This window comes from Pogoniulus pusillus, chromosome Z, assembly GCF_015220805.1.
Source record: "Pogoniulus pusillus isolate bPogPus1 chromosome Z, bPogPus1.pri, whole genome shotgun sequence".
NCBI classification, from domain to species: Eukaryota; Metazoa; Chordata; class Aves; order Piciformes; family Lybiidae; genus Pogoniulus; species Pogoniulus pusillus.
Genome location: NC_087309.1, coordinates 55,506,395 through 55,533,464, shown reverse-complemented (window position 1 = coordinate 55,533,464; position 27,070 = coordinate 55,506,395). Strand labels below are relative to the sequence as shown.

The following is a 27,070-nucleotide window of genomic DNA, read 5'->3' as shown; positions in this document are numbered from 1 at the left end:
ATGCAGTACTCCAGGTGGGGTCTCACCAGAACAAAGTAGAGGGGGAGAATCACCTCCCTCGACCTGCTGGCCACACTTCTGATGCAGTCCAGGATCTGGTTGGCCCTCTGGGCTGCAAGTGCACACTGCTGGCTCATGTTGAGCTTCTTGTCCACCAGCACCCCTAAGTCCCCCTCCTCAAGGCTGCTCTCCAGCCACTCACTGCAGGTCAAGGCTTGGGTTTGCCTCGACCCAGATGCAGAACCTTGCACTTGGTCTTGTTGAACCTCATGAGGTTGGCTTGTGCCAACCTCTGCAGCCTGCCCAGGTCCCTCTGGATAGCATCCCTGCCCTCCAGCCTGTCTGCTGCACCACACAGCTTGGTTGCCGTCAGCAAACTTGCTGAGGCTGCACTCAGTGCCACTGTCCATGTCACCGACAAAGATGCTGAAGACTGGTCCCAAGACTGACCTTTGAGGGACTCCACTTGTCACTGGTCTCCACTTGGACATGGACCCATTGATAATCACTCTTTGGGTGTGGCCATCAAGCCAGTTCTTTATCCATCTAGTGGTCCACCCACCAAACCCATATTTCACCAGCTTGAAGGCTAGGATGTGGTGTGGGACAGTGTCAAAGGCCTTGTTCAGGTCCAAGTAAATTACATCAGTTGCTCACCCCTCATCTACTAATAGTTGTGACCTGTTCATAGAAGGCCACCAGGTTTGTCAGGCAGGATTTGCTCCTTATCATGTCACTACAGGTCTTTGCAAATAGTTTCTCTCCAGCCTTCTTGTAGACCCCCTTCAGGAAGGCTGCTATGAGGTCTCCCAGGAGCCTCCTCCTGTCCAAGCTGAATAACCCCAGATCCCTCAGCCTGTCTTTTTAGCAGAACTCCTCCAACTCCCTGATCATTTTCATGGCCCTTCTCTGGACCTGCTTCATCACAGGTTTCTAGACTGATGTAGCGATGCTGCTAATGGTAGCAACTGCAGGTCACTGTGCTACATCACCCTTCTAATCCTTGTACATAATGTTCAGTTAAAAAACTTTAACTTAGTAGTTTCCCTTAGTTTCCTTTATTAATTAGGTAAATATTAAAGAGAAGGCAGTGTTTACTTAGCCTCTCTGGAGTATCTGTCAGATTCATACAAACTACTACTGAAGCTAGTTATATCCAGTTTGCAACCTGGGACAGAGCTGCTCTCTCTCCTTTATCTTCTGTCTGCCGAACAACTGCTATAGTGCATACCAATAATTTGAGATAGAATTTTTCTTCATGGTAGTCTTCAATCTGCTGTAAACATTTTTTTATGTAGAACTGTTGTTAGCAGCAAGTTGGAAATGTGGACTGCAGAGGTTCTGTGAAAGGCCTTGTCTAGAAACATGATTTGGATTTCCAGATCAAATAGGAAGATTTTATTGATTTTACACTTTGAGTTGGCAATGTCAGAAACCCACTTTACTTAGTAGCACATGAAATATTTTTCACACCCTTCATGACATCTTATTCTATATGAATGGTATTGAAACTCTTTTTTTTTTTAACTGAAGTCTTAGCCCAGCCTTTACACTTTGAGTTCCTCCCATCCCCTCCATCAAATTTCTTCCTGTAATGAGACTTGGCCTCACAAACATGGAGAGCCAGACTCTGACAAATCACACAATCACTCGCATGTAGACAAATACTGCTCACATTTTAGGACAAAACCAAGATACGTTTAATGAAAGCACAATTTAACATTTAAATCCCCTTCAGTAGAGGTAGAAAGCCAGTATTTTAATCGAATCCATTCAGATCTGAAATACTGATACCAGATACTGATTTATTGCTATTAGTGATAACCAAATTTGAGCTTATAATATCAGCAAGGTAGCATCAATACAGTCGTGATCTCCAACACTCATAGAAGAAAACATGTCCACATCTGTAGTAAGACAATAGCAGATTCTACCAAGAATCTACTGCTTCTTGTAAACATAGTATTTGTGCAGATTTTTTTTTTTCATACTTTTAATTTCTAAAATCATTAAAGGCAAGGTTAGTAGCAGAAAACACATCCAGTTTCACATTCGGCAATATTGAGAACCCTGCTCTTCAAGGACAACCAAAAACCTAGCAGCACATTTTCAAACAATATTAAAAGTTTTTCTTAATTACTCACCCTTCAAAATCCCTTCCCCCCCACCCCAATAAACCAAACAACAAAACCAACAAAAATCTGACACCAAAAATAAAGTGCAGTACCCAGAAAAATAAGTGTCAAGAAAATAGCCATGTTTGTTTCTTTGAAGGACAAAAAAACCCCAAAAACAAAACAGCAAAAAAAAAAAAAAAAAAAGAAAGTACTTGGCCTCAGTCTTAAAAGTACTATACTGTGTCCATCATTTTGGATTCTTCTTCATCTCTTTGTATGATGGAGTTTAAACTGCAGGCATCTGTGCTTATGGAGCCTTGTAGATCACTCGTGTTCTGCAAGAGAAAAACAGCAGCTTCATTTTCCATACTTTTATCTATCACTGAATCACTGAACGCCAGGCTGGAAGGGACCTCAAGGATCAGCCCTTCTCGGGAGAAGCATGGTCATTATTTCTCCCCAAACCTCTCTGCTCCCATCTCTAGGGATGTCATTTCCTTCCCAAGGGGATCAGGAAAGCTAAGGGAAGGATGAAATCAGAGGGTTGCCCACTGCCAGTCCCCAAGCCCAGCACTGTGGGAGGGCCTGGCTGCTTTTACCTCCTGCCTCTCACTCAGCCATGAAGCCAAAACATATGAGATGGGGATGGAAAAGATGCTGCACATGAGTGGGGGAAAAAAACCCACAACCCAGAATAAGAAAAAAAAACAGAATAAAGTTGGAAAAGACCTTTGAGATCATCAAGTCCAACTGTAACCCAACTACTGTGACTACTGAACTATATCCTGAAGTGCCCCACCTACACTCTTCTTGAACACCTCCAGGCATGGCAATTCCACCACCTCCCTGGGCAGACTGTTCCAATACCTCATCACTCTTTCAGAAAAGAATTTTTTCCTAATATCCAGCCTAAACCTTCTCTGGCACAACTTAATCCCATTTCTTCTTCTCTTATTGCTAGTTACCTGGGAGAAGAGACCAACAACAGCCTCACTACAACCTCCTTTCTGGCATTTTTAAAGAACAATTAAGATTTCCTCTTAGCCTTCTCTTTTCCAGACTACAAAAAAACAACCATCTCCATCCTCATACAACATGACCTCCAAACCCTGCACCAGCCTTTTTTCTCTGGACATACTCTGGGACTTCAATGTTGTCCTTATACTGTGTTGCCCTGAAGTGAACACAGTACTTGAGCTGTGGCCTCACCAGGGCTGAGTACAGAGGCACAATCATTTCTCTATTCCTGCTGGGCACAATGTTCTTGATACAGTCTAGCATGCCATTGGCCCCCTTGGCCACCAAAGCACACCACTGGCACATGTTCAGCTATCTGTCCTCCAGCAACCCCAGATCCTTCTCCACCAGACTTCTTTTGAGCCACTCTTACTTAAGCCTGTAGCACCACTTGGGGTTGCTGTGACCAAAGTGCACTTGGTCCTGTTAAACCTCTGTTAAGCCACTGGCTTTAGTTCACCAGTTTAACCAGTCCAGCCTTCCTACCCTTGAGCAGATCAACACTCCTGCTCAATTTAATGTCATCTGCAAACTTGCTGATGTTGCCCTCAATCTCCTCATCCAAATAACTGATATAGATATAAAACATAACTGTCCCAAAAACTGAGCCTTGGGGACACCTCTTGTGACTGGCTGCCAGCTGGACTTCACTCTGTTTACCACAACTCTTTGGGCCCTGCCATCCTAAATCAAATACAAACCCAGAAATCCACAGACTTTGGCATAATGCAGTAGTGTGTATTTGACATTTTGGACCTCCAGGCTAGGCTGTCAAGAAGGGATCTCACGTATCAAACCACTGGGAGTTGGCTGATGAAGAGTAAGGCAGGACCTTGCCCCATTTCCTGCCTCCTCCAACCCTGCACCTCAATCACTGTAACTACTAGTTTTTGTATCCCCAGCTTTCCAGCAAAATAAAGGTGGAGTGTCCTGGATTCAGCTAGGACAAGGTTGACACTGTCTGCCACAAGAAGCTCCTAGCCAAGCTGGCAGCTCATGGCTTGGACATATTCACTCTGTGCTGGGTCAATAACTGGCTGGATGGCAGAGCCCAGAGAGTGGTGGTGAATGGTGCCACATCCAGTTGGCAGCTGTCACTAGTGGTGTTCCCCAGGGGTCAGTGCTGGGCCCAGTCTTGTTCAATATCTTTATTGATGATCTGGACGAGGGGATTGAGTCCAGCATCAGTAAGTTTGCAGATGACACCAAGCTAGGAGCAGGTGTTGATCTGTTGGAGGGTAGGAGAGCCCTGCAGAGGGACCTGGACAGACAGGATAGGTGGGCAGAGGCCAATGGGATGAGATTTAACAGGGCCAAGTGCAGGGTTCTGCACTTCGGCCACAACAACCCCAAGCAGTGCTACAGGCTGGGGACAGAGTGGCTGGAGAGCAGCCAGGAGGAAAGGGACCTGGGGGTACTGGTGGATAGTAGGCTGAAGATGAGCCAGCAGTGTGCCCAGGTGGCCAAGAGAGCCAATGGCATCCTGGCCTGCATCAGGAACAGTGTGGCCAGTAGGACGAGGGAGGTTATTCTCCCCCTGTACTCAGCACTGGTCAGGCCACACCTTGAGTGCTGTGTTCAGTTCTGGGCCCCTCAATTCAAGAGAGATGTTGAGGTGCTGGAACATGTCCAGAGAAGGGCAACAAAGCTGGTGAGGGGCCAGGAACACAAACCCTATGAGGAGAGGCTGAGGGAGCTGGAGTTGTTTAGCCTGGAGAAGAGGAGGCTCAGGGGTGACCTCATTGCTGTCTACAACTACCTGAAGGGAGATTGTGGCCAGTAGGGGGCTGGACTCTTCTCCCAGGCAACCAGCAACAGAACAAGGGGACACAGTCTCAAGTTGTGCCGGGGGAAGTATAGGCTGGATGTTAGGAGGAAGTTCTTCCAGAGAGAGTGATTGGCATTGGAATGGGTAATGCCCAGGGAGGTGGTGGAGATGCCATCCCTGAAGGTGTTCAAGAAAAGCCTGGATGAGGCACTTAGTGCCATGGTCTAGTTGACTGGCTAGGGCTGGGTGCTAGGTTGGAGTGGATGATCTTGGAGGTCTCTTCCAACCTGGTTGATTCTATGATTCTACGATACCAGAAGAATTTGGGAGGAGCCATACCCAGGACAGCTAGCTGAACCATCCAGTGGGGTATTCCATACCACACTGACATCATACCCACTACATAAGGAGAGGGACTGGAGCGAGAGGTCAGCTGTCTGACAAGAGCGGCTCAGTTACTACTTGGCTTAAAACTACAACAGGCTCTTTTAGAACCCAGTGTGGGCCACAAAGGGTTGAGAAAATGAGACATCTGACCAAAGCCTGTCAAAACAATTTTGTTATACACACTCTTTGTATCAGTCAGCCGGTCATCCTTCATAGTGTGGGTCCACAGACGCAATACCTGAGTGTGCTGGGAAGCTGAAGTAAATCTAACTGGGAAAGAGTGGAACAAACATACCACTGTGACTGGTTGTGCTTGTTTGAGCCTAGCTGGGATATTTTAGTGAAAAAAATTAGGTTATAGGCTGTGAAAAGGAAGCAATGGTGATGTCTACTTCACTCTTAGGCTTGCTGAGATGTACAAAAACAAGAACATAGATAACACAGTTCCTCTATGTCTCTGGCTGCCTACATTCTTGGCCTTAACCTGCTGTATGTGTTAATCAATCCTTCTGCTTCTAACCCTGCTGGCCAATCCTTCAAACTCACCTTGAACATAAGGCAAAGTCTGGGATAAGGTAGAGGGGTGGAAAGGAGGTGGAAGGTTGGGAGCCCCTCCTGGGGACCCTGGTTTCTGGGAGGGGTATTGTGTTTCTGCATTACTTTTTACCTTGTATATTTCTGTATACAGCTGTATATATTGTAAATATCTGCTTTTATATTGTGCTAAGCTGTAAATATAAAGCTTCATTCTTAATTTCCAGCTTGGCTGATTGTAGCCTGGGTGATTTCATAAGAGTGTGGGGGTGGGTAACACCCAAAACATCAACTGGTCCAGGGGCCTCATAGGTATTTGGCACAGACTGCCTCAGAAGACAGGAAGCCAAGAGCATACTGGTAGGCCTTTGGTAAGCTGCTTTGGACATGGAGGGAAATATATGGTTGCACATCTTGCACCCCCTCTGTGATGGGCTTGACGAGGGTGCTACCACAACAGTGCATCAGCAGTAACATCACATCAACCGAGATTCTGATTCCCATCCATAAACTGATTTCATCGGTTAGATAGCCAAGGGGTGATAAAGCAAAACCTGCTCACCCTTCAGCAGACCAATATGTCATGTCCAGTGCAAAAGTCTAGCGGAGAATGGAGACTGACAGTACACTGCCATGACCTCAAGGAAGTTACACCAGTGAGGAGTGCTGCCATGCCAGACATGCTAGAGCTTCAATACCAATTCAAGCCAAGGGCAGCCAAGTGGCACACCACAACTGACTAATGTGTTCTCCTCTACTCCTATAGCACTGAAGTGCAGATCACAGTTTGTATCCAGGGCACTTGTGTGCTAGTTAGAAGTTAGCTAGAATGTTTTGGTGAGAAGAACTAGATTACAGGCTGTGAAAGGAAAACAGTGGTGATGTCTACTTCCCTCAGAGTCTTGCTGAGGAGTTTGGGAAGAAGAAATGAAAACATTAGATAACACTCTCGCCACTTTTTCTCTCACTCTCGCTTGGGCTGCCGGCTGAGCTGCATCTCTAACACACCCTCCACCCACCTTTGCTTCTTAACCTCTTGGCTGAACCTCCATTCTTCTTTGGGACTGGGGTAAGGTTGAGAGGGGCAGGGGGAAGGTGCAGGGGTGGTTGAGAGCCCCTCCTGGGGACTCAGGTTTCTGGGAGGGCTGTTGTGTTTCTGTATTACCTTTTACCTTGTATATTTCTGTGTATAGCTGTATATACTGTAAATATCTGCTTGTGTATTGTGCCAGCTGTAAATATAAGCTTCATTCATATTTCCAGAGCTGGCTGAGTCCAGCCTGGGTGATTTCTAAAGTGTGGGGGGGGCAGGGAACACCCAAACCATCACAACTTGGAACTGACTGTCTTGGGGAAACACAGCCCCACAATTTGTCATGGGCTGGTCCAGACTGTACTGGAAAAGCTAGAGCTCTGTAACACTTTCAATACATTGATGACATTGTTGTATGGGAAAGCAGAGAAGAAATTCTTGAGAAAGGGAAGAAAATAGTCCAGATCCTCATGAAAGATGGTTTTGCAATCAAACAAAGTAAGGTCAGGGGACTAATTTTACTGATTCACAGATTCACAGAATACCCTTTCAGGGATAAAACATGAAGATAGTGTGGAAGTACACCCAAAGCACCACACTATTCTACAAAGACATGATGGGGGGAAGTGGAGAAGTTGGGATTGAGGGAGACAGAGAGAGACATCTTACCCGACCCAGGGCTGTGGGTCAGTGGACTCACATGAGTCCTTCCTCCAAGCCACAGGGCATACAGACCCCATGATGGGAACAAGTCTGGAGAAAGGACAGATGCTTATCTGTTCCTGATGCCCACTTCTTTTGCCTGGTCTTTGGACATGCTCTCCTGGTGACGTGTGACAAAAATTAGACTTGGCTTGTTATTAAAATGGGTCGGTTGTGGAGCAAGAGAGCTCTTGCCTTTGGGTCTTCCCCTACCACACACATGGGTTAGAAGCTGTAGCAGTTCAGGAGGATTCTCCAATGAAAAGGGACAAAAAGAGTAATTCCCACCCTATGAGGAGAGGCTGAGGGAGCTCAGGGTGTTTAGCCTGGAGAAGAGGAGGCTCAGGGGTGACCTCATTGCTGGATACAACTATCTGAAAGGAGGTTGTGGCCAGGTGGGGGTTGGCCTCTTCTCCCAGGCAACCAGCAATAGAACAAGGGGACACAGTCTCAAGTTGTGCCGGGGGAAGTTTAGGCTGGATGTTAGGAGGAAGTTCTTGCCAGAGAGAGTGATTGGCATTGGAATGGGCTGCCCAGGGAGGTGGTGGAGTCACCATCCCTGGAGGTCTTCAAGAAAAGACTGGATGAGGCACTTGGTGCCATGGTCTAGTTGACTGGGTAGGGCTGGGTGCTAGGTTGGACTGGATGATCTTGGAGGTCTCTTCCAACCTATTCTATTCTATTCTATTCTATTCTATTCTATTCTATTCTATTCTATTCTATTCTATTCTATTCTATTCTATTCTATTCTATTCTATTCTATTCTATTCTATTCTATTCTATTCTATTCTATTCTATTCTGCAAACAGTGTTGATGTGATATATTCCTAAGTGCCTAGGAAGTTATTTCCTGCTGTGTATCTGCTACTTTTGGATCTATCTTTTCCAAATGCTGTTCTCAAACAATTCCTGTTGTGAAGATAACCCTCAACTGAACTACCGAACCATTATAACCTTTGCATCGCATTATGAGGAAGCTGGAGCCAGACAAACAAACAAACACACACTAATTTCTCACCTTATTCCTCCTCATCTGTAACAGATGGGCATCATCAGATCCCAACAGATGTGATTAACAAGACAGCAGCTATGTCTGTGCCCACCAATAAAAAAGGCAAACCTGTTTTCTTTTGGGTGCTGTGGGTTTCTGGAGGATGCATATCCCAGATCACAGCCTAATTGTGAGGCCTCTCTACCAAATGACCCAGAACAATTTCAACAGGACCCTGAGCAGGGATAGGCCTTCAAACAAAATAAACAGGAGAGAGTGCATGCAGTAGCCCTCGGGTTGGTCTGGGCAGGACATGGTATGAAAAACATGCTCTACAGTGGAGCTGGAAAGAATGGCCCTATCTCAAGCCTCTGTCACAGAGCACCCAGGGATACCCAAAGCCAGCACTTAGGATTTTGAAGTTGGGCATACAAAGGATCTGAGGCCAACTTTACTCCAAGTGAAAAAGAGATATTGGCAGCATAGGGAATTCAACCTGCCACAGAAATGGTTGGTACTGAAGCAGAGCTGCCAGTGCTGGGCTAGATATTCAAGGAGATGGCCTCCTCTACCCACCATGCAACTAATGCCACATGGAGTAAGTGGTGTGCAGGTGGATTCGGACTGGAAAGAAGGTGAATGATTCACAGCTCAGGGGGCCCATGACACCTTGAGTCATCAAGGAAGAGACACTTCTCCCAGGCAACCAGCAATGGAACAAGGGGACACAGTCTCAAGTTGTGCTGGGGAAAGTATAGGCTGGATGTTAGGAGGAAGTTCTTCACAGAGAGAGTGATTGGCATTGGAATGGGCTGCCCAGGGAGGTGGTGGAGCCACCGTGCCTGGAGGTCTTCAAGAAAAGCCTGGATGAGGCACTTAGTGCCATGGTCTAGTTGACTGGATAGGGCTGGGGGATAGGTTTGACTGAATGATCTTGGAGGTCTCTTCCAACCTGGTTGATTCTATGATTCTATGGACCTGAGATTGAGGGGTGGACTTGACTGTGGACACTGTTGCACAGGTTATCCATGAATGTAAAACATATGCTGCAAATAAGCAGCCTATGGTAGTTTGAGGCTTATTGGGATATTCCAATAAGAGGAATAAAGACTTTCCTGAAAGTTCAGAGCAGAAAGTAAATAAATTATGGCATTGGTTGTAAAAGAATAGCAATAATAAAGTCTGTATGGTTTACTGGTTTGCTAAGAGGGATAAAATGGCAACATATAAACAATGCTACTCTCTTGGCTTTTGTGCACTGGGCCTGTTTGCTGCTCCTTTACTCCTTTCTGACTCCTCCATATCATGTACTAACCTTTTTACTGATAACACATAAGATTTTGCTGGTTTTCTCTCTGGGGGGAGAGAGAGGGTGGCATTGGCCCCTTCTGGGCTTTTCTTTGTCTTAGGGGTGAGGATTTCATTTCTGTATTATTTCTAAACTGTAAATAATTGTATACAATTTTGAATACATGTAGATACATGTTTTGTAAATATGTCTGTAAATTTGGCTTAGCTTTGCTGTAAAATACAGCTTTAACTCACTTCCAAATCCTCTGAGCGAGTCTGGTAAATTTTATTGTGTGTGTGTGAATTTCCCAACCCGCCATACAGTCTAAATGGTTAAGCCCCTGTGGTATGTGGGATGATTTAAATATAAAAACACAGAGGTCTGGCAGATTACCTTAGAATAGAATCACAGAATCAACCAGGTTCGAAGAGACCTCCAAGATCATCCAGTCCAACCTAGCACCCAGCCCTATCCAGACCATAGCATTAACCTCATCCAGTCTTTTCTTGACCACCTCCAAGGACAGTGACTCCACCACCTCCCTGGGCAGCCCATTCCAATGCCAATCACTCTCTCTGCCAACAACTTCCTCCTAACATCCAGCCTAGACCTACCCCGGCACAACTTGAGACTGTGTCCCCTTGTTCTATTGCTGGTTGCCTGGGAGAAGAGGCCAACCCCCACCTGGCTACCACCTCCCTTCAGGTAGTTGTAGACAGCAGTGAGGTCACCCCTGAGCCTCCTCTTCTCCAGGCTAAACAATCCCATCTCCCTCAGCCTCTCCTCACAGGGTTTGTGTTCCAGGCCTTTCACCAGCGTTGTTGCCCTTCTGTGGACATGTTCCAGCACCTCAACATCTCTCCTAAATTGAGGAGCCCAGAACTGGACACAGTACTCAAGGTGTGGCCTGACCAGTGTTGAGTACAGGATCTTCATCATACTCCCACAAACATGTCAAGGCAAATTATCATGTTCTCACTATGGTGGAATCTACTACTAAATAGCTGAAAACCCATCCCATGCCACTGCCTGAAACATCATTCTGGACCTTGAAAATCAAATCTTCAGGTGACACAGCACCTGAGCTAACTGAGTCAGCCAATGAGACTTGTTTCTGAAACAGCCTCATAGACAGCTGAGCTGAAATGCATGGCACTGAATGGGTGTATCACATCCCCTGTCATGCACCACTCTACAGACAGAGTGCAACAGACTGCAAAAGACAACAATGAAAGCAAAGTGGGATGGAACCTGAAAAATTGAAACAAGCATTTAGAACAAGCCACCAGAGGACCTGCCATTTGAGCTGGCACTGCCCAGTTAAAACTCCAATGTACTGCAGATGGGGATAACATCCTCATATTGCACATGAAGAATGTATTAGGGAAGATTCTCCAGGTTAGTCTGGTTTCAGGCAAAGCCAAACCCATCCATGGGATTGCTTTTGTCCAGGGGCCTGGGTACAGCTAGCAAATGATGTAGGAGAGGTTGCAGAAGTCTGCTGTGTGTTGCAAGGCAATTTAATTTTGGTTAATAACAGTCACTGAATTAAATAGTGCAATGTTAACTGTTAAATACCTCTGCTTGGCATGAAGTAAATGTCACAGAACAAGGGGCAGATAATATTCTGGGTTTGGCTAAGACAGGGTTACTTTCCTTAAAAAGAAGCTGAGACTGATCATGCCCTGGACAGCAGCAGTGGCAGCCAGTGAGGTATTCCACACCTTAAATATGTAGGCTATGAAAGAGAGGAAAGGTGTTAGCAGTGGTTCTCCCTTGGGTACAGGTCTGGGCATTAGGTGAGGGTGTTGCATTCTGTATCACTATTTGTTAATATTTTACTTCTTTACTGCTGTTTTTAATCCACTTGTTCCTTCATTCTTTGTATTGTTCTGTTAAACTTGTTATCTCAACTTGAACAATTCTGCATTTTGCTCCCCATTTCTCTTTCCCATTCTACTGGAGAAGAAGGGGTGGTGGTCAACTGTGCAAGCCGTCATGTGGAGCTCAGCTGTGGCTAGGCCTGAGACCACATCAATGGGAGTGAGAAAAACAGATATTTTACAGATATTTTAACAGAACACTTCATGTTGTCCATTGTAAAATACGACAAACTTTGCAATATTAAGAAAACAAGCTCTGAGAAATTTATCAATCAATATCATCTCATGATGTCAGGAATTCTTTAAGTTTGATGGCACAGCTTTTTATTCTCAGTATTTCTAACAACTGATTACACAATTACTTAAAATTCAGCTGCAGTATCTTATTTGTGAGGTACTTCAGTTATTTAAAGGAGATAGTTTCAGTTGTGACTCACTGCCTAACACTGCATTTTTTACAATCTTCATGGTTGCATCTTCATTCCAGAATGTGGCCATTGCTAGAACTGTACAAAAAGACCCCTAAGTACCCTGAGTTTTCTTTCATCAAGCTGGACAACTTCTCTTAGGCTTGACTTGCTTGAATGATGCCATGAAAAGGATTTGTCATTTTACACTGAAAAGTCATTTCACTAGATGTGGTACACTATGAATACAATTCTAGCTTCTGACCAGTTTTATGACGCAGTGTTTATTTTGAGCGTGGAAATGCAAAGGCACTAAACTAACAAATTATTTTAACCTGAAGCTGACACCTTTCAAAATCTAACCAGTGAAAAGAAAACCTGTATATGCCTTGCACACTGATAATACTGCAAGATACATCCCAAGTATTAGTAGTTCTGTGAATAATCCTCTTCACGTTTCACACAGGTACAGTTTAAGACATGATCTAATCCTACTTTAATTCCTAGAAATAACAAACCCACCTGTAAAGAAGAAGTCAGCTCTCCTACAAGGCCAGGATTGACACTGAGATCACGTAGTAACATAGTTTGAAAGCCCTGTGATTGTGACCAGATTCTCACTCTTGTCTTGAATGCTTCCAGCTCATTTTTAAAAGCCTCAAAATAGTCCTCTCCTGTCTGCAAAGAGAAAAATAAAATATCTGCATTTCAGTAGGATTTACTTTTGCATTGTAAGTATACAGAGTGCTGAAGAAAACCCACGCAGTAACACGTTTCCTTTGGAGAATAACAACTCAAGAATAATGTTATTCCCTTTAAAATTAAATCACATGTGGATTTTTTAAAGGCAATTTGTAGTATTCTGTACACAGAAATAAAGTAATTCATTTATCTATGGATGTCTTATTTCAGTCTCTTATTTCATCTGGGAAGACACTATGCTTTGAAGAACAGCTGCTTGTTGTAGCACTCTGGTCAATGGTAAACACAAGCTGACTTGCACTTTAACTGAATTCCTTTTAGGCAGTATTGAAAATCATCAATCTTTAATAACTGAATACAGTCTGCAAACACAGTTTCAGCCTTCCTCCATTTCTCCTTCAGAGCTCTGGCTTGCTGTATTTCAGCAATCAAAAAGGATGCTATTTTGGCCCCCCATGGTGAATCACAGGTTAAATGGAATGTTGTGACAATACATGGGTACACTGTGAACACAATGATGTAATTAGCCAAAATCAGTCCTTAAACTGGTATTTGCTGCTGTTAGTTACTAGTCCTCTGTAACGCCTCTGTTGTCTCCCTGCTGTATCCTGCTTTCCCTTTGAGACAAGCAAAATTCACTAAACTTTCCTTTTCAGAATTGGAATGACACCAACATATTTTGTCTAGAAAAGAACTGCTAATGAAACATTCTCCTATAAGCCTTAGCCAATAGAGTATTTTGTCTCTAATGGTTAAGAATAAACCTCTAAAACAGAAATCCTTTGTAACACATCGAGAGTTTCTCCCATCATTACCTAATGGACTGGAGGATAGCAAATGTACCTAATGGACTGGAGGATAGCAAATATAACACCTACCTACAAGAAAAAAAGAAGGGAAGATCTGGGAAACCTGTCAGTCTGACTTTGTTAACAAGGAAGGTCATGGAGCAGGTCATCTTGAGCGCTAATACATGCCATACAGAGAGCACACAGGTCATTAGGCTCAGTCAGCATAAGTTCATGAAGGGCAGGTCCTGCCTGACAAATCTGATCTCCTAGGACAAGATGACCTGGCGACTGGATGATGGAAAGGCGGTGGATATTGTCTACCTAGACTTTGGAAAAGCCTCTGACACTGTTCCACACAGAATCCTCATGGACAAACTGTCTGCTCATGGCTTGCATGAGCACAGCTCTGCTGGATAAAGCACTGGCAGGGCAAACTGGCTCAAAAAGTGGTGGTCAATGAAGTTAAATCCAGCTGGTGGCTGGTCACAAGTGGTGTCCCCCAAGGATCAGTTCTGGGACCACTTCTGCTTAACATCTTTATTAATGACTATGATGAAGACAGTGTGTAAGTTTGCAGATGCCAATGAGTTGGGTGGCAGTGTTGATCTTCAAGAGGGTAGGGAGGCTCTACAGAAGGACTTGGACAGATTGGATCCATGCCCCAACATTAATGGGATGAGCTTCAAGAAGGACAAATACCAGGTCCTGCACTTCAATCACAACAAGCCCAAGCAACTCTGCAGACTTGGGGAAGTGTGGCTTGAAAGTCGCCTGGCAGCAAGGGACCTGGGGGTTGTAAACAACAAGCAACTCAATATGAGTTAGCAGTGTGCCCAAGTGGCCAAGAAAGCCAATGACATCCTGGCTGTGTCCAGCAGGGGTAGGGTGGAGATTGTCTCCTTGTACCCAAGTCTGGCGAGGCCACACTTCGAGTCCTGTGTTCAGTTTTGGGGAGCTCAATACAAGAGCGATGTAGAGGTGCTGGAGCAAGTGCAGAGAGCAATGAAGCTGGTGAAGGGTCTGGAGGACATATCTTACAAGGAGCAACTGAAGGAGCTGGGGCTGTTTAGTTTGAAAAAGAGAAGGCTGAGGGGAGCCTTCATTGCTGTCTACAGCTACTTGTAAGGGCACTGTGGAAAGATTGGTGCTGGTCTTTTCTCACAAGTAATTAGTGACAGAACAAGAGGGAACAGCCTCAAGCTGCAACTGGGTAGGTTTAGACTGGACATTACATTTTTTTTTTCCACGAGAAACAGTGGTCAGGCATTGGAATGGGCTGCCCAGGGAGGTGTTTAAAGGTCACTCGGATGTGGTGCTTGGGGATATGGTTTAGGGGTGAACCTTGTAGAGTTATCATTTTGACTTAGTGATCCCGAGGGTCTTTTCCAACCTGAATGTTCCTGTGAAGTCAACTTACTTTGGCTTTCTGGAAGAAGAGACGGAAACAGCCTCTTGGATCAACGTTGCAGTTTCTGGCAATTTCTATAATAAACTGCATTACAACTGCTTGGTGTGCTACTTGCTCCATCAGAGCTGTTTTCTGGGGCGGGGGAAGAAAAAAAAGTTAAAGTTATGATTTAAAGACAGTTCCTGTGATTGTATTTCTGAAATTCAACATAATTTCCCTTTGTTCTAGTTCCTAAACAGGCAAGAACTGATGCACAGGGACACAAGTGGACTGATCATTAGCTGTAGCTATACTCATGCAGTAGTGCACTACAGAGTTTTTCTTCAACGAAGCAGAGATGATGGAAAGCACAGTCACAACAACTGATCAAGTTGCTAGCTTTTCTATAGTGCAAGCGGCAAACTGTATGCTTTCAAACAATTTACAGCTTCTTCATACCTGTTCACTTTCTAGATGAAAACACCACAATGTGAGATATTTAGATGTTTCTTCACACACAAGATATGGGTGATCAGACAAAAATCTTTGACTATCATCCCATCTGCTCAGCATACCTATTAAGAGAAACATAGTTCAGATATGCGAAATGGATGAATTATTTAATGCAATAAGAAAATTACTTGCACTGATATACCAGTATATATAATAACACCTTTGCAATTCACCAACTTTAGAATGACATCATGCAGTTAAATTTGGTGAGTTTATTTATATATCTAACCAACACAAAAAGAGTATTACCAAAGGGCATAATCAGACTTCAAAGATTCTAAAAGTAGATTTTAACAGTCACAATTACCCGTATTGTAATGCATTTTAGTGCATTAGTTTAGACAAAAGTTATTTTGCCCAACTCTTAGTTAAAAAGCTTGCAATAAAGCCTCCTTTTTCTTTTTCTGCTGAAATGCACAGCAGTGAAGTCCTCTGATTCCACCATCATAACACTTACCAATTCAGGTATGTGAGAAAACCTCTGTCTATTGCTGCTGTTCACATACTCCAAGAGTGCTGTGACTCAACTTTGTGCTTGCAAAGCTCACTAACAGGACTAGAAACCCCTTATTTAAAATAGTTAAGATCCTTAGAAGCCAAATAGCTTAGTAAAAAAATCAGTTTGACCCAAGAATCGTATTTTGTCATCTCAGTGCTGTTCTTGATTGTTCTAAATTCCAAATATGGCTATAGTATGCCACAGCCCATAATTTACAACAGAATGCACCTCAGAGACACATCAAAACTATGGATTACTTTACAAGATCTGCTTTGTGTTTAACTGGGTTAAACAATTATGACAGAGCTCAAGTGACACCTAGTGCATAATTAAATATAATTTTAAGAATAACTACATGCACACACTCAGGCACTTAATCAGTCATTACTCTTGCAGCTTAACAGCCACCAGAAAAACACTTATTAAAAGGAGATGGCTATGGATAAATTCCATGCAATTCTACACATAGAACTTCCATTTCTATGAATGTCCCTGTCTTTTCCCTCTGAACAGCAAAGGAATTTGACAGAACTTCAGTTTTTAGGTCTTAAACTCATTTGAGTATTAATTTTTAATTAAAGAAGTAAGGACTTGCTGCTTACAGGAACTAAGCTTCTACAGTTTACACCTTGTTTTGACATTGTCTGTCCTTATAAAATAGAGCTGAACAGTCTGTTAGCAAGGTCTTTAATTTGTTACCATTCATTCTGTAAAGTAAGGAGCAACCATACACGAATGGTGTACAAGTCTGAATAATGCTGGAAAAAGCACACTCACCAAAGTGTCTAATCTTTTGCTCATGTTTTTGCATAAGTGGTTCAGACATATTTTCATCTTCTATTTCTTTTCTTTTTTGATTAATAAAACTCTAAGGAAGAGGAAAATGGCATTGTCACAGAAACTCAAGACATACTTGTATGCATCACAGAAAGGTATTACATTTGTTACAATTTAAAGGGCTACATTCTCATTTTAGAGCCATGTATATATACACGTGACATGGTTTTCTTCAAGAAGTCTAATACATGATAACAAAGTTGGGAAGTCTCTCTATAGTCTACTAAACAAAGAACTCAGAGAAACTTCTTTCCTTCAGTAGTAATGTACTTTACTGTTAACAAGTGAGAATCACGTACATTACAGCCTGAGTGCAGTTAAATCGATGAAAATAGGAGACACTAGGTGTCTAAATTAAGTTGTGAAACCAAAGTTGAGATCTGGCTGAGAAAGAAAGATTTCTGCTAAATAACCTGTGTTACAGTAGTCAGTATTAGAAGCAAACTAACAATTTCACATTTTAAGAGTTTGGCACAGTAAATGAACACTCTTCAAGTGATGAAAGTATTGCTTGGCACATTTGGCAATACTTGCTCTACACAGAATGATAGAGTGGTTTGAGTTGGAAGGGTCATTTAAAGAACATTTAGTTCTGCCCCTTTCTGCCAAGAATAGGGACATCTTTGAGCAGCACATCAGGTTGCTCAGAGCTACATTCAACCTGACCTCTACTGCTGCCAGGGATGGGGCATTCCCAAATTCTTTGGGCAATTTGTTACACTGTTTCACCACTTCCATCATTAAAAAAAAAAAATCCTTATATTCAATCTAAATGTAACCTTTCAGTTTAAAACCATTATTCCGTGTCCAATCACTACAAGCAGTGATAAAACACAGTATAAAAAAAAAACCCTCCATCTTTCTTGTAAGTCCCCCTTTAATTATAGAAAGGTCACAATACAGTCAATAAGGGCTCTTCAGCACCCTCTTTTCTACATGCTGAACAACCCTAGCTCTCAGCTGTTCCTTACAGGAGTGGTGTCCCAGCCCTCTGATCACTTCTGTGGCCCTCCTCTGGACCCACCCCAACAGGTTCATGTCTTTTCTAGGCTGTGGACTCAAGCTGGACACAGTACCCCAGTTTGTGTCTTGCCAGAGCAAAGTAGAGAGGTAAAATAATAGAATGGTCTGAGTTGGATTTGGCCTCTGAAGGTCATCTAGTCCAGCCCCCTATTGCAGTCAGCAGGGGTGTCCTCAGCTAGACCAGGTTGCCCAGAGCCCTGTCAATCCTCACTTTGAATATCCCCAGGAATGAGGCCCCAACCATCTCGCTAGACAACCTGTTCCAGTGTTCCACCATCCTCATAGCAAAGAACCTGTTCCTTACATCCAAATTTGCTCTTCTCTAGTTTGAAGTCATTGCCTCTTGTCCTTTCAGCCTAGGCCTTTGTAAAGAGTCTCTCTCCAGCCTTCTTGTAGGCTCCCTTCAGGTACTGGAAGGCTGCTATTAGGTCTCTGTCCTATTTTTCAGGCTGAACAACCCCAGCTCCCTCAGCCTGTCTTTGTAGCAGAGATGCTCCACCCCGATAATTTTCATGGCACTCTTCTGGACCTAATTCATCAGGTCCATGTACTTCCTACATTGAGGACTTCAGACCTGGATGCACTACTCCAGATAAGGTCTCACTAGAGCAGAGTGAAGTGGAAGAATCACCTCTCTGGATCTTCTGGCAACACATCTTTTGGTGCAGTCCAGGATGTGACTGGCCTTGTGAGCTGTAAGCTCACACTGTCTGCTCACGTCCAGCTTCTTGTCCATCAGAATCCCCAAGCCCCTTTCCACAGGGCTCTTTCTATCACCTCCATCCCCAGTCTGTATTGATAGTGAGGACTGTTCTAGCCCAGATGCAGAAGCCTGCACTTGCTCTTGTTGAACCTCCTGGGGTTCACCCAGGCCCACCTCTCCAGCTTGACCAGGTCCCTTTGGTGTACAGACAGCACCACTCAGCTTGATGTCATCTGCATACTTGCTGATGGTGCACTCAATCCCACTGCCTATGTAGTTGATAAAAATAATAAACAGCACAGATCCCAGTACAGACCTCTGAGGGACACCACTTGTCACTGCTCTCCATCTGGATTTCAAGCCATTGAGCACCACCCTCTGGATGTGACTATTCAGCCAACTCCTTATCCACAGAGAAATCTACCCATCAAATCCTTGTATCTGCAACTTGGCAAGTTGGGTGTTGAGGGGGACCAAGCCAAAGGCCTTACAGAAGTCCAGATAGATCACATCCATAGGGTGTCCTTTATTCAGTAACACAGTCACTATCATAGAAAGCCACTACACTGCTCAGGCAGGATTTGGCCCTCGTAAAGCTGTCTTGAATCAGATCCCTGTCCGCCATGTGCCTTAGCATGGCATCTAGGAGGATCTGTTCCATGACGTTCCCAGGCACGGAGGTGAGGCTGACAGGTCTGTAGTTTCCAGGATCCTCCTTTCTACCCTTTTTAAAAATGGAGGTAATGCCTCCTTTCTTCCAGTCCCCAGGGACTGCACCTAACTGTCAGGACACTTCAAATGTCACAGAGAGTGGCTTGGTAACTACATCAGCTAATTCCCTCAGGACTCTGGGATGCACTTCATCAGGTCCCATGAACTTGTACACACTCAGGTTCCTCAGACAGTCACACACCTTGTTTTCACTGACAGTGGGAGGGACTTTCTCTCTGGTCTCCATCTTGTAGGCTATCAATACAAGAGCCATGAGCAAGGGGGTTGCCAGTGAAGACTGAGGCAAAGTAGCTGCTGAGAATCTCAGCCTTCTCCTTGTCTGTTGATACAAGTTCCCCACTGTTGCTCATTAGGGTGGGTTGCTCTCTTTAACCTTCCTTTCCTGGGTTATGTACCTGTAGAAGCCTTTGTTGTTTTTCCCTACATCTGTTGCCAAGTTCAGTTCCACCTGTGCCCTGGCCTTCCTGACCTTGTTACTACACAACCGGGTAATATCCTTATACTCTTCCCAGGATGCCTGTCCCTTCTCCCATTCCCCGTGTCGTCCCAACTTGCCTTTTACAGTAACCAGCAGGCCACAGCTCATCCATGGTGGTCTCTTGTCTTCCTTGCCCGATTTCTTACATGTGGGAGTTGAGATCTCTTGTGCTCCACGGAAAGCATCCTTAAGGATGTGCCAACTGTCCTCCACTCCCTTGTTCCAGAGGGGTGTTTCCCAAGGGGTCCTATATACTAAATTCTGGAAGAGCTGGAAGCTTGCTTTCCTAAAATTTGGAGTCCTAACTATGCTTCCCATGGGCTTCATATCCCTCAGGACAGTGAACATCAGTGGTGCATTATGTTGCAGACCAGGCCGACTTCAACTTTGATATCCCTATTGACTTTACTTGCATTTGCGACCAGCAGGTTCAACAATGCATTGCCTTGTGTAAGGCTATTAATTTCTTCTCTTCAGCAGCTGTCAACTAGGTATTCTAGGAGCCTCCTGGACGGCCTACACCTAGCAGTGCTACTTTTCCAACAGATGTAGACAGCCTGATCTAGCATGGGGTGTCCCTGCCCATGGCAGGGAGGTTGGAACTAGATGATCCTTGTGGTCCCTTCCAACTCTGACTGATTCTATGGTTCTAAGTCAGAGTGGTTAAAATCCTCTAGAAGAATAAGAGCCTGTGATTGTGATGTCTCCTCTCGCTGGAGTAAGAAAGCAACAACAGGCTCTGCCTGGTCGGGTGGCCTGTAGTACCTTCCCCCCACAAGGCTACCTCTTTTGTCCAAATCGCTGATACCTACCCGGCTTTCAACCTGCTCATGGCCATTCTTCAGTAACAACTCTTCCAACTCTAGCCACCTTTTTACATAGAGAGCAACACCTCTACTTGTTCTTCCTCTCCTGTCCCTTCTAAACAGCTCGTAGCTAAAGATAGCCACACTATAGTCATAAGATTCATCCCACCAAGGTTCCATAATTGCCACTTGACCTTGCTGACTACGCTTTGTTTTGTTATGCTTTGTTTTTGTCCTGGACTGCAATTGTACGTTGCTGGTTCGTATCCAGTATTTAAATGACCCAAGCAAGTTCTGATTTGCACTTCCAGTAGAGAAATAACTCCAAATTTGTAATATGAGTGTAGTTTGTGTCCTTTCATGATTAAAAGTAAGAAAAAAATTGTAATTCATTTCATTTCACACATACTGTGGTTTTGTGCTCTGCTGCACACAAAAGACACTCAAGTGGAAGGAAAAAAAGAGGTTAAGACTTGCTCTCATGCACAGTGATATGAGTCATACCTTATTGAAAACCTCCTTACTAACAGGGTCTGTGTTCCATAGATTCTGTCTTTCGCTCTGGTTTAGTGCTTCTTCTTTTCTTCTCCACTCTTCCTCTCTCCATCTCAATTCTGCAGCTTCAGTCTTTGCTTGAGCTAATTCCTGATCGCAGGATTCTGAATTATGCAGTGCTAAGCTACCAAGTTTTTGCTGGGCTTCTGCTAGGTTCCATGTGCATTCTACAGAGTGCTTCACAAACTCTCTTTCTTTTTGGCAGGCTAATTCAATCCCTTGGCTGTATGTCTGTGTGGAAAATGAGACATTTATTGAGACAAAATTGTCAGCTTAGTTTGTAAAGGCATGGACACGCATAAATCCCAAAGACAATGCACCCAGAAGGCATCACAGATATGCAGAATTATATTGGCAGGCACGATGAAGCGTGGTATGGTGCAGCTAGATGTTTTTTACAAAGATTTCTAATTCAATTTGTCTTAACTTTGTCAAATGCATTTGCAAAATCACGGATAATACTGCGTTATCACTAATAGTCTCCAGACTGTAAAAATAATTCTGGCACAGCTGAAAGCCCTCTGGCTATCTCTGACCTGCAAAGTTAGCAACAGCCAAATGTGAGAATATTCTGAATACATTCTTCCAAGAAAAAAGTATCAATCCTGTGATGTCAGATCACAATAGCAAAGTAATTGCTGCCGCCTGCATTCCAATATGGATTAGTACCTAACAGATGTCTAACATCTTCCCTTGAACTGACAGTGGAAGTGGAATTTAAGTTATGAAGCAGCTGAGGCCCAGCACAAGCATAAGCTCCTTTTGGTGACATCTGCTGAGGTCACCACTTACAGCTGGAAGAGAAAAGTGACCTCCCCAAGCAGCAATGCTTATATTACTTCCAGGTGTGTGCTGTCAAATTCAGTAACTTATGAAATTATGCTTTAAAGCATATTGCCATGCTTCCCCAGCAAGAGTGGGGGAAAACCATCCAAACGCATTAGTTAGCCTTCCAGTGCCAGGAGAAATCTGTGGTGCCGATAACCTCTGGCTGACAGACATGAAGAGCAAAACAAGTTGTGAAAGATTTACCGGGAAGAAATTTGAATGCAGGCAGGTATACCCGTGCCAACTTTGGGAATGGCAGTATTTGTGGGGTTATTAACAAAACGAAAACGTCACTGTTTGGAAGGCCAATATAATGGCACTTTCTTCCAAGATTCCATATCATTCCTCACAGTGCATTTATAAAATGTCGACTTGCCTAAGGCAACAGAGCAACACACTGTCCACAAATCCATTTGCCTTCAAAACATAAGTATGCCGGGGTAACTTCAACTCAGCTCCCTCCACCACTTGTCTAACCTAGAATTGCTACTCACGGGTGGAGGCGGACACCAGACCCCACCCAGCCCCCCTTCAACGGCGGCAGAGCATTTGCTCCTTCTGGCGTGTTTCAGGGCGGCGGAACGGCCCCGGAGGGACGCAGACACCTCCGCACTCTCCCGCCCCTAGACGCGCCGGCATCCGCGGTGACTCGAGGCCCTGTGCGCGCAGCGAGGTCGGGCTGCGGCCGCGGGGCAGCCGAGGTACCCGCAGCAGCACCGACCTGCTCCGCTCCGCGCCGGCCGCGGCGGGGAAAATGCGCCTCAAAGGACGAGAAGCGGCGCGGGGCTGCCAGGACGGCAGGAGGTAGGGGGGGCACAGAAGTACCTGATCTGCTGGCAAGCGTCGAGGGCAAGTGGGAGCCTGCTCCCGCTCGTCATCCTCCTCCTCCGGAGAGCCGCCGTTCCGTGAGGCCGGGAGCCACAGCGCCATCCCCAACGCCGAGCCCCCGCCGGCCGCCCGCGACGCTTGCACACCTCGCCGGAAGTGAGGCAGGCGCCACTTCCGGCAACAGGAGCGGGCCGCGCGCTCCCCCCGGCGGCAGCGGCGGGCGGGGCCTGCGCACGAGCGCCGGCGAGGGGCGGGGGCGGGCGCGCGAGGCCCTCCCCGCGGGGCGCGCAGCGTCAGGGGAGCGCCGGCCCCGCCGCCGTGCGCGGGCATCGCTCTACCCACCGAGTGCAGCCGCCTCCAGAGCCCGCGGGCCGCGTCTGAGTGGCAGCGCCGAGGCGCTCCGGCATGTCGATGCTGCAAGTACCGTTGCGTCAGGGCTCTTCCGGGCCGGCGGGGAGCCGTCTGCCTCGCTGGAGGGCACAGTGGGGCGCTGACGGATTGCGCAGCTGTGTGTATATATATAAGAGCTGTATTAAAAACAAACCCAACAACAACAAAAAACCCAAGCGACTGCGCCCGCGATTGCAGCCCTCCGGTGCTAGCCGTTGCCGTGAGAGATACCTCCGCTGCTGGGGGCCTTGCGGTCGCTGTGGCAACGGGGGTCGGACGGCCGCGCTGTCCTGCCGCCGCGGCCCACCGGCCCGGCTACCGCTCGGAGTGATCGCTGCTGCAGGTCGGCAACGATATGGGAAAAGGAGATAGAAAATACAGAATGTAGCAACCTCGATAATCATTAACTGGATACGGCATCACTGATCAGGTATATACAAAGACAGGTGGTTTAAGCGTGAGAGGGCCTAGAAACGCTCCCGTGGAGAAGAATACTGTATTCAAAGACAACAACATCAGAAACTTTGGGCAAGAATGTGACCCGCAACTGGTGCCAGGTAGACAAAAGGTAAAGAGGGCAGACTGGGGGACAAGCCTTCATCAAAAAGACTCCAAAAGATCACCACCGGGTGGCAGTGAGCATGCGTGAAGAGACGGGACATCACGGAAATGGGTCCCAGGATCTGATTGTAATCACCTATTCCTAGAACTAATTGTATTAACCCTACCCATGTACTGAATATGTATGATTTCGTAGCATAATTACCTTACCTGAATAAGGTACAGGTGTGCAGGGTTTTGGAGGAGCGGTCTCCCCTGTCACCCAGTGCCAAATAAACGTGCCTTGCCTTACAACACTCAACTGAGTGTTGTGAGGTATCATAGAGTCATCCAGGTTGGAAGAGACCTCCAAGAACATCCAGTCCAACCTATCACCCAGCACTGTCCAATCAACTAGACCATGGCACTAACTGTCTCATCCAGTCTTTTTCTGAACACCTTCAGGGATGGTGCCTCCACCACCTCCCTGGGCAGCCCATTCCAATGGCAGATCACTCCCTCTGTGAAGAATTTCCTCCTAACATCCAGCCTATACCTCCCCTGGCACAACTTGAGACTCTGTCACCTTGTTCTGTTGCTGACTGCCTGGCAGAAGAGACCAACCCCCACCTGGCTGCACCCTCTGTTCGAGTAGTTGTAGACAGCAGTGAGATCACCTCTGAGTATCATTTTCCATAAGTCAATGCGGCAGTGAGGCTTCAAGCAGAGCTGAGTCTGTGGGGTGATACAGAGGGTGGGGGGGAGCAGAAGCAGGTGTCACCCCAGGCAGGTTGTGTGGTAGAGCAGCTCAAGAAATGGGGCACTAGAAACTTGTCACTTTGCTTATTCTGTGACCCTGAGGTACATATATATGAACAGGTGTGCCCATGTATACATACTGTATGTGTATGTATATGTGCATATGTATATACATACATTGTGTTTTTAATATTTCTGTGTGTATGTGAATGCATCTTGACTTCTAAGAGCCTGGGCAGCTGGGTGCTGTTTTAGAAGATTGGTTCTTAGAGATGGAACCTAATGTAAAATGAGGACATACTTTTGCAGTGACAATACCCCCATGAAGATTAGAACATATCCCCATCATAGCCACAATTTCCCATTGTGGAGCTCTTGCTCCAAACAGGAAGCTCTGATTAGTGCTTTGGGATAACGTGCATAAAATCTAGAAAGAATGTGCAACCACAGGATTGCATTAGATGTGGAGGGATTTTTGTTACGTGACATTTATTTAATTAAGCAGATAATTGTTGTGCAAATGAGGTCTTCTCATCAAACATAATAAAAAATGATTGTGTTAATTCATTTATTTCCTTGTAGATATCAGAAGTTTCTCTTGGGTATAATGCTAAGATCTATGAAGTCAGTCCTTGTTACATGAGAGAATAAAAATATCCAAAATACTAAATGAGAGAACTCCCAGTGGTAGACCTTAATCTGGCACCCTTTTGAGATTATCTGTATATATTAAAGCAAAGGGCCTATTTGATCCCATCTGAGATAGAATCCTGCAGATTTAGACTGGTGCATGTGTGTAAGGCTAGACTAAGGAGTCTCATGTGAATACATTTTTTTTCAAGGTTCCCACCATGTGAGAGGTCCTGCCTTGAGAGTTCCCCATCTTGAAAGAGCTCCTGATAGAGTGCCTGACAGGACAGGTTCCTGCCATGGCTGGACCATCCCCACTTTTGGATGGCTCCTACCATTTTGCATGTCTCTCGGTTTTTACCCCGTCCCTGCTTTTGGATGGTTCTCCCTACTTTTGCACCCTTCTGTGCAAATTTGCAGGCTTGACAAGCCCTTGGATCCTTTGAGAGAGCTACCAGAGGCATCCAGACCAGCCACTCTTGGATCATATCAGCAGCCAACTTCCCGGCTGCCTCCCAGACTGGGGGAATCTAGCAGTTTTGGCTCTCCCCTGCAGCTGTGAAGGCAGCATCATTCCATGATCATCCCACTCGTGGAAGAAGTGCTCAAAATATTTCTGAGTTTGGAAGCTCTGCCACTCACCTTGGGATCCTGCTGCGTGGACATACACTATTGGATATTGCCTGCAGCATCAGAAGGCTGCTTCCACAGAGGAATCCAGTAGGGGATCATTGCCAAATGTCTATCTCACCTCATTTTTGGTAGTTCTAGGGAGCGATGAAGTCTCCCCTCAGCCTTCGTTTTTCCAGACTAAATAATCTCAGTTGCCTCAGCCTATCCTCAGAGGACTCATTCTCCACACTCATCACCAGTTTCATTGCTGTTCTCTGGACATGCTCCAGCACCTCAATGTCTTTCTTGTAGTGAGAGTCCTGGAGGTGTGGCCAAACCAGTGCCATGTACAGGGACACAATCCCTTCCCTACTTCTGCTGGCCACACAATTCCTGATTGTGGTGGTTTGACTCTGGCTGGGGGCCAAATGCCCACCAAAGTCATTCTATCACTCTGCTTAGATGGACAGAGGAGAGGGGAAAAATATAACAAAAGGTCAATACATCAAGATAGAGACAATGAAGCAATTTAATACGATGCAAGGCAAAAGCAAAGGCCACAGGCAGAAGCAAAACCAAACAAAGATGTTATTCTTTACTTCCCATCAGCAGACAATGTTGGGTCACTCCCAGAAGGCAGGGCTTCAATACACATAGCAGTTGCTCCAGATGACAGACGCCATCAAGGAGCATCCCAATACTTCCTTCTATCACTTTATATATCTGAGCTGCTGTTTTTGGTCAGTTTGCATCAGCTGGCTTGGCTGTGTCCCCTTCCAAGATCTTGCCTGCCACTCAGCCTATTCTTGGGGCAGGAGAGCATTGGAAAAGCATAGTCCAGGTGATCAGTTCAGTAGTATCCAAAACACTGGTGTATTATCAACACTTAGCTGTGGTGCTGCAAAACACTGCACTAGAAAGATGCTCTGAGCAGAATTAACTCCAGCTGAGCCAATTCCAGCACACTGGTACAGGCCAGGATGCTGTTGGCCTCCTTTGCCACCTGAGCATACTGCTGGCTTATGGTAGCTGGCTGTCAACCAGCACCCCCAGGGTCCTTTTCTGCCAAGCAGATTTCCAGCCACTGTCCTCCAAGCCTGTAGCACTACACAGGGGTCTTGTGACCCATGTGCAGGACCTGGCACTTGGCCTTTTCCAAGCTTATACAGTTGACCTTGGCCTGTCAAGAATTCAAGTGTTTTCCAAACACAGGTTCCCTAATTGTACTTTTGGTTGTACAGTTCACAGAATTGTATGTATCCTACTGTAAACATGGTCGTTTTTTCCTATGAAGAACAAACCATTCTGAAGTTGATACAGACAGGGA

The 27,070-nt window shown here is 45.4% G+C and overlaps 1 protein-coding gene across 1 annotated transcript; it reads right to left on the bottom strand.

Annotated features, from left to right (window-relative positions):
• Positions 1–1,657: 1,657 nt before the first annotated feature.
• CDC37L1 (cell division cycle 37 like 1, HSP90 cochaperone) lies at positions 1,658–22,976 on the bottom strand. Its single transcript, XM_064140257.1, has 7 exons — positions 22,810–22,976; positions 21,106–21,387; positions 16,800–16,890; positions 15,470–15,585; positions 15,041–15,163; positions 12,653–12,808; positions 1,658–2,452 (listed from the first exon to the last, which is right to left on the bottom strand). The coding sequence occupies exons 1-7, from the start codon at positions 22,912–22,914 to the stop codon at positions 2,351–2,353; spliced, it is 975 nt and encodes a 324-aa protein (XP_063996327.1). The 5' UTR covers positions 22,915–22,976; the 3' UTR covers positions 1,658–2,350.
• Positions 22,977–27,070: the final 4,094 nt, after the last annotated feature.